Source organism: Sprattus sprattus (assembly GCF_963457725.1).
Source record: "Sprattus sprattus genome assembly, chromosome: 18".
In the NCBI taxonomy this organism is placed as follows: domain Eukaryota; kingdom Metazoa; phylum Chordata; class Actinopteri; order Clupeiformes; family Clupeidae; genus Sprattus; species Sprattus sprattus.
This window is the reverse complement of record NC_137916.1, coordinates 13,379,829-13,388,390: the sequence shown is the minus strand read 5'-3', so window position 1 is coordinate 13,388,390 and position 8,562 is coordinate 13,379,829. Positions and strand designations below refer to the sequence as shown.

The window sequence follows — 8,562 nt, the reverse complement described above, 5'->3', positions numbered from 1 at the left end:
GCTCTAATTGAATACAATAGCGTGAGTTTTATTGTGGTATGATTCTGAAAGCCATAACTTCACCCAGTCCATATCCATAGCCTATCCAATTAAAGTTGTAAATAATCCTTTTGGTTTATCCGTAATAAATGGGCTTGTCATCCCGACGTCATGTGTCTGGGAGCTGCACAAGGGAATTCTGTGGTTGTGTTTCGGCGTTAGACAATTTTGGGAACAAAAAAAAAAAACCTTCGATTTTTAGATTTGTTTGGGGGGGGGCCATTGAGAGGATTTTGTCCCGGGCCCAGCCAAACCAGCGGCCCTGGCGTCAGGTCCTGTGTCGATCTGGAAAGCTACTATCACATTGTTTATGGTTAAGCTTACAGTCCATTTCTTTTCTTCATTCTTACGGTAAACAGCACCAAGGAAATATGTCTGTTCAGGCTGTTCACTTGTGACTTCCCTGACTGCTTTAGACTGACATTAACGTTCCCAGTGTCCATTTTTTTGACATTTATTGCACTTACTTTTGAATGCAGGGCAACGTTTTTCATCAGAATGTTGTGGCTTACCACATCTCCCACACTCCTCCTTTGTGTAGGCTCCCTGGCTGCTGTTCCGGCTTCTCCTGTTGTCATGGCCTTTCTTTCCATACTGTCCACCTTTCCATTTCACCGCGTTAATGTTGGCTAGCTGAGGTTCCAGTCTGTTGGCTTGAAGACTGATGTGTTCACCAACCTCATCACGCATTATAGGAGAAGACTTAGAGCTATTATTTTGGCAAATGGAGGCTGCACAAAACATTGCATTAAGGGGTGCCCATAATTGTGGCACACATTTTTTGGGAAAAAAAATCTTTTTTTAATGTCAATGTTTTTTTTATTTTTTTTATTTACTTCAATGAAAGATTTTTGTGTATATTTCGAGTGAAAGACAGAGAGGATAAACAGCAAAGACATATTTTTTCATAGCCTGTTTTGCTCATATTCACTAGGGGTGCCAATCATTGTGGAGGGCACTGTATTATATATAGTGCTAGCATTGGAGCATGATATTATTATTTCAGTCATTCTAATGCATTTCATTTATTGTAGTTTGATAGGAATCGGTGTAAAAGAAATGTGTGGTAGCCTCCCTGAGCAAAGAAAAGTTTAGAAAAAGGAAGAAAAAAAATGAAATAACATACAAATTTCAAGTGAAATTCAATAAAAATAATAATCAATGAATAAAGGATCGCAATAATATAGAATATGAAAGTACTTTTAACTAGCCATTGAATATAGAGTTTCATTGCAAACTTTCTGGAATACAGGACAGTATGACATAGATAGAGATATTTATACAAATTCACAGAATCAAAACAGAATTTAACCAAAAATAAAAAGTGTAAGGAAGAGTAAGGAAGTATGATTGGGTTTCTAGATGGCATACCTTTGTTATAACACCAAGTTATATTACAAGAAATGCATATCAACATACCTTGAATAAAGAGTTGCATATTTTAAATTATTCAGTTGATATGCTGTAAGATATTGATCCATTATGATTTCTTTGGGGCATCTAGCAATATTTTCACTGTGTTGAGAACAATTATGGTGAACAATTATGAAAGCTACTAAAACTATGAAACTTCACATGAATTCAGTAGTTTCTCTAATAGCATAGCAACCAAGCCAACCAGCTCTCCAATAAAAGGCAGTCTTGGGTTCAGTGATCACAACCACTTGTGGATGATGTTAAATGGCTTCAGATATACATTAAACAAAACTGGGATAAATAACGGGACATCAGGGGAGCAAGGGCTTTCTCTACCTTACTCTATACCAATGTAGTGAATGAAGGGGGTGAAGTCCAACCTCTATCAGGCTGTACAGTGACCATAAAATGATATAATTAGCCTGTCTGAGGTCTGGATGAATGCTAGCTTACCAATAGTTTGTTTAAGGGAAAGGTTTTTGCATGATTACGTTTTTCATGATCGATTTACGAAACACCAACGCTGAGGTACTTTTGGGAAAAACTTTTAGTCAGAAAAGAACATTTGTCAAAAGGCCAACTACAGTGTGTACAAACAGTGTGTACATTTAATAAATGCTGTTCATATGGATAGGTCATTCCTCAGGGGTACTCTGGACTTCAGAATACTTCTTACAACGATTGTTGAAACAGGTAGGAGGCCAGGTGATTGGCGAGCGGTAGCAGCAAGGCACTTTGGTCTGCACATTCCTCTCAAAGAAGTTAAACACCGGATTCCACCATGTGTGGGTGAGGTAGTTGTTTGGTGATGTCCTGAGAGCCTGTAAACGGCACAGAAAATAATTATCTCTGAAGGTGTCAGTGAAAAAGCGACGAAGAAACATTTTCTTTTTCTTATACTAAACATTTAAATGTGGGAACATGGTAAACCGAAGTACATGGTACAGTACAGTAACAGTAGATTGGGGGGTGACATTGGACACACCTGTGGGTCATCTCAAGCAGTGGGTCATGCAGTGCATTTTGATTTCACTATTATTTTCTTAAATTAAGCTAGCTAGTTAGTATGTACATTTTAGTAGCTATCTTGTCTTAGTGCCTTTCGGTTTTTTTGTCTCCATTTTAAAACATTTTATGTCTTATATTCAACAGATGTTTCAGTTGATTTTTAATGATTTAAACAAACATTACTATATACAAGATTAAAAAAATGGACAAGAAATGTTATTTTGGAATCATTTAGTATCAAAGAATTTGGAACAAGTGCAGCAGCAACATTTAAGATGAACTAAATATTACAAAAACTGTAAAAGCTAAAGTAAACTGCCTAAGCAAGATAGTTTAGTGTAATTTAAGTGTCACTTTCTGTAAGACTCAGACAGATTAGCATAATGGTTAATACATGACCATTCTAAAAGCCAGCCTACAAACCCAAACTGCTACATTATTTAATGAACATATAACTAAGTAGTTGTGACGAGGCAAATTAACATATCTCTTTGATTCTTGCAGGTGGAATGAACAATTGTTGGTCAGAACATTCATTTTGGTGGCAAATTCAAACCAGCTTTAGTGAGGGCTCAAGGCTCTACAAATGGCAAATGAAACAAATGACTCAGCCTTCAAAAATAAAACCACTTGAAACATGGTGTCCCAGGAAATCAGGACAATGAAATGCAAATTAGCCCATTTCTGTTTAGCCTGTCAGTTATGAATTTGAAACAAGGATGAGCCTCATTACCGGTTTAATATTATCAAATAAAATCAAATATATTAAATTACATTTTGTTTGCAGTAATTGGGACTCCAATAACCTTATCTGTAAAGGGTCCTTCAAGTTTTCATGTTCACAGACAATTTGTTAAATTTAATTAGTTTTGAAATGGCTCTGTTCTCCTAATGTGATCCCATTGGTAGTGGAATGAAGGGTCCGCTGCTAAACTGAATAATTGGGTGGGTGCAAACATCAGTAGGAATATGAGGAAACGATAAGATACCTGTACATTGGTCAAGGTATGGTACCAGTAGAAAAGCCGGGAAGTGATGAAGTACGCTACAACCACGTCCACGCTGTAGTGTTCATGAGCTACAAGTATACACACCACGCCCACAGCACTCGTCAGCCAACACAGCAGGTGATACCACCAGAAGGATCGTGGTGAGTCTGGGGTGAGAAGATTAGGTTTTTTAAAACTGGTAGTTTTGGTCACAGCCTTAATGCAATATTCCATCACTTTGCTTTGATAATACTATGAATGTTGAAGTTTTGCCTTTGAGCAATGTATGACATATATGCATGGCCATACAGCAATTGGACTTTCTGATTCCAATGCTATGTCAGGGTAAAACAGAACAATAAATTAAGGTTTGAGTTAAGATTGCCTAGTGATGAGGGTCTCCGAGCAAAACCAGTTGAAAATTTGGACTTACACTCCTTGATAAACAGGTAGGTCAGCGTAAGCATAACCGTGTGGCCACTGTAGAGAAAATCCCCACATAAGAGATGTGAGTTAGTGATTGACAGGCCACCCCCAGAAATGAGCTGGATAACACGCTGCAACTTGGCCTGGAAGTCGTCATTTAGCTGGTGGAGGAAAGAAATGGGTAAATGTTTAAATTGTTCCATCAGCTATACAACACAGATTAACCATTACATTAACCAATAGTTATGATCATGTCTTCACAACACTGGAAACAAAAATAGCATTATGTTCCTTTCAATTCCCACTGTATTAAAGAATATGCTTAAAACTGACAAAATTAATGATTATTGTATGTTGATCTTTAAAGACACAGTGCAATGTAAATGTGAAGACAGAGCTTGTGAACATGAAATATCCCAAAACTGAGAATAAATGTATACTTTAGGAGACGCAGTATGATAGACACAGAGCCTAGATGTCTCTGTACCTTAGGAGCACAAGTCATATGCATCCCTGGCACAGGTAAGGTGGTGATGTACATCGTGATGCAGCGGTACATGTACAGAGTGCCCATAAGGAAGAAGAACCTTCTGGCCACAATGGCCCTGTATAAAAAAAGAGAAAGAAATCATACAGGGTATGGACGCTTTTCAACCATTCACCTTTAAAAGTGTGAAACACATGTAGCCACACAGAACATCTGCGAAGCAGATCCTTACCTGTATTTATGACAACTCCACTGTATAAACCAGATACATGACAAGACGATCCCATTCACTTCTGTCACTACAAAGGCCCACTTCACACGGTCAATATAATCAAAGAATTTATCTGGTAAGGGGGGGCTACTCTCTTTGGATGGGACCCTCTCATGCACAACTGTGATCATGACAGTGGTTAAGACCAAGTTGAACACAGCATAGGTGAGGGCGATGAGAGTCTTCCACCACTCTAGAGGAAGTGGTTTGCACTTGCCTTCAGGGATGCTGATCTTGGTGTTATCTCCACCTTTCACATGTGTCTTACATTTCCCATTACATTTCCCATTGCCTGACACAAGAGCTGTGTGGACAGGGCAGGCGGAATGGGCCCCATGACTCGCATTATTGTTGGTTAGGTCTTTGTCAGCCATTGTGTTAATGGAATCCTGCTTGATTTCTTCAGTAACAGCCCCTCTTTCCAGTGATGTGGGATACTGGCACCAGCTCCTCGGTTGAAATAGATGGATGACTGTGGTTTATCACCCAGGAAATTCCTATAAAATAATGCCACAACCTTTATTCACCACACACACATTATTTGTATTCTGTACTGTACTGTGCTAATGTCTGTAGGTCAGATGGAATCTCTTTCCTGAGCATGCACTTACTGAAGTAGACCCAGTAGTTTATTAGTAGTTTAATATTTGGTATTATAATTTCAATTATCCTATGATAACTTTTGTAGTGAGTAAAGCAGTCGCTCCACGATCTTGCAAGGGTTTGTTGTGATCATTGCAGCAAATTATTATAAGGTGAGAAAAAAAAGAGTTGAGGTGGGAAAAACAGGGCGAATAATCATAATAATAATAAGGATAATAAAAGGTCTGTGCACAATTACATAATTAGTATCATTGCACTGGTAATCACCTTACTTTGGCACACCCTCCTTAGGCACATCGAGTTTTCATATTGACAGCTGTGTGTAGCGGTTTTGGTGGCTAAATTATTAATTTTCCTGCTGCATTCTGTTTTTCTAGTGGGTATTGGTACTTTTGTACGTGTCATATAAACTAGTAGTTTACTAATTTTTCTTTGGGATCAATAAAGTGTCTGTCTATCGGTCTTCTCAAACTCAGGTACAACTCAGGTCTTCAACTAGAGCAAAGTGATTATGTTGAGAACAGTACTTGAGGTCAAATAAAAAACAATCACAAAACTGACTATCAAGGGTGGCATACACCAAGGAGATACACTGGCGGACTAATTTCAGATGACCAAAATGATTTGGTACAGGCATATCATCCAGACCGGGGAAGTATGCACGATTGATAGTCAAGATTGGAAAGATTTTAAGGGTTGATGTTTCTCTGCAACCAGATGGCCGCATAACAGATATCTAAAATAACTAAAAATACCTCCATGGTTACATAGGAACCATGCTGATGAGGAATGAAAGACAGCAACATTAAAATACCTGCAGAGAGTAAACGCTTAAGCTGACATGGACAAGGTCGATGTGTGGAAACATGTTGTATTAGTCAAAATCTTTTCAACAATCAACAATTGTTGTGGATTCATTTACCTCCACAAGCACATGATTAGTCAGTTAGTGTTTCTGAAATAATCCTTATGGGGAATATATGTATGCAGATATTCATTATTTACATTACATTTCCGAAATTTATAGAAATAGGGCTACCCAAAGTTGTCAGAAAAGTATTCTGTAAGGTACAGAAATGGTCCTTAAGGTGTTAATTGCACCCCAGCTGTTACCTCATTAGGTACTAATGTTGTACCTTTCCAATGGGTACATTTGTTACTAGGGGTGCAGAAATGTTACTTTAGAGGTACATATTATTTAAAATGGACCAGCTAACACAGCTTCTCTGCCTTAAAATGGGCCCACCCAGCTGCTTCATGATGAAGGGTTTCCTTTGCAAAAGCAAAGGTTGTGGTGCTGTGAGCGTTTGCAGTTGTGCGTACTCTTAATGACATATTACTGAAAATTGTAGTGTTATTCTCTTCACAGAAACTTAATATATGGACTTGAAAGAGTTTAAAAATAAAACAAACCACACTAGAAGCTGCCATACCTCAACTGACATAGAAGAAGATGATTATTAAACATAACTTCTATTTCTAAAACTTTTATGCTCTTCAAAGGTAACAAACTAAATGCAGAGAATTCAGGTTGTTCCAACACAAAGGCTTCAAATCAAACCAGACAAACATTTGTAACATGATATGAAAACAGATACTAAACTGGTACTGGTGTGTAAGTGTGTGTGTGTGTGTGTGTGTGTGTGTGTGTGTGTGCGCGCGCATGTGTTTGTGTGTGTGTGTGTGTGTGTGTGTGTGTGTGTGTGTGTGTATGTGTACGTGTGTGTTTGTGCGCATATATGTGATTAATGTGATTTATACAATACTAAAGTGTTAAGGGAACAAACAACTGAAAACAGTTAATATGCTGTGAACTTATTTGGATGAAAACACCAGCTACTTATATACAGACACAAATACTAATCACAAAAAACTTTAAGTGGCAATTTGCGGATGTGGTAGGTGATTAAGGTGCAAATACCCGATAAGGAACTGCTTCTAGGTCATGTTAGATGCACATTCAGCCTACTGCTGCTCCATCCACTTGAGCTGGTTACACCCATAGTGGGCAAAACCACATGAAGAAAGTCTATGCCAGTAAAATTACAGGGCAGAAGGGTGTGTCTTCTGACTTAGGCTTTCTAAATATACTTACAGTATGCACCACAGTTTAACATCTACCTTGCAGCTCAACATGGCTGTTTCCTAAATGGCCTGGATGGAGCAAGAGAGAGAAGTATACAGACCTACTTCAAATCAGCTACTCAGCTGTCTTAATTTTAATTTTCATGTTTTTGAATGGTTCTTAACACAATTATTCAAACTTGTGGGATTCAACAGAAACCTCACTAAACAATTGAATAGCAATTGAGCGCCCTGATTAGTTCACATGATTCATCTTAAACAACAGGTTATAGCATACTGACAACATCATATGTAGGCTATTAATTAAACGAATCCATTCATAAACATAATCATTTAATTTCATAAGCTTAAAAACAAATTGAAGAAACCTTCTTTACAGGACTGGAATAATAGTTTAGTTCCACTGAAATTTCGACAATGGATGTAGATAGCAATCGAGAACAAGTCAGTCCATCAGGGGTCTTGCTTAACCTGTGTTAGCTTCAGAAGGACTTGTAAAACTGAAGGACATTCGTCCTAAGACTTTCAGAAACACTGTCCACTGCACTGGACACTTCTGTATCGGCTCTACTTATCTCTGGAACAGGATATTTTCATCTAGTTTGTTCATGTTAATCAGACAACTTTATTCAGAATCTCTACTTATCTCTGGAACAGGATATTTTCATCTAGTTTGTTCATGTTAATCAGACAACTTTATTCAGAATAACTTTCCTATAGAGATTCCAACTGATTTATGTGCTCGATATAAATCAAAGATCTTGCACTGTTTAGACAAAGAGTCGTGTCTAACTTACCCGAAATCCCTCGAGTCCGTCCGATGCGCTTCAGTACAAGCGTGCCAAACATCTAAGGTTTTGACAGCGATTGAATATAAGCACATGGGACTCCTACATGTTGACTCCTCCCAGACACAGATGTACAGTCTTCACCGACAGATTGTTTTGCTCTGATTGCATATGAAACAGCTTCAGCTTCACGTGAGAGAAAAAACATAATATTGACAGCAGCACAAACCTTATTTTGCTGTTTTAAATAATGTTTTGTCCGGTCAGCAAACAAGATAGGCTATCCAGTATACAAACTGTGTGCTTATTATTTCTGTTATCTCGGTGTTTAAGGAAGGATGTGAAACTTTGATGGTAATAAAGCTTAGATTCATCAGTAGCAACTCAAACTGAAGTCGAATAGCCCAGAGGTCCCTAACGCCTGCCCTCTCCGAAGGTCGAACCAAAAGC

The 8,562-nt window shown here is 38.1% G+C and overlaps 1 protein-coding gene across 1 annotated transcript; it reads right to left on the bottom strand.

Moving 5' to 3' along the window:
* Nucleotides 1-2,090: 2,090 nt before the first annotated feature.
* On the bottom strand, nt 2,091-5,010 carry sgms2a (sphingomyelin synthase 2a; the record flags this gene model as incomplete). The annotated part of the gene is made up of 5 exons (XM_080856163.1): nt 2,091-2,276; nt 3,453-3,619; nt 3,886-4,039; nt 4,366-4,483; nt 4,598-5,010. 5 exons carry the CDS (start codon nt 5,008-5,010, stop codon nt 2,091-2,093), a joined length of 1,038 nt encoding a protein of 345 aa, XP_080712289.1.
* Between the last annotated feature and the right edge of the window lie 3,552 nt (nt 5,011-8,562).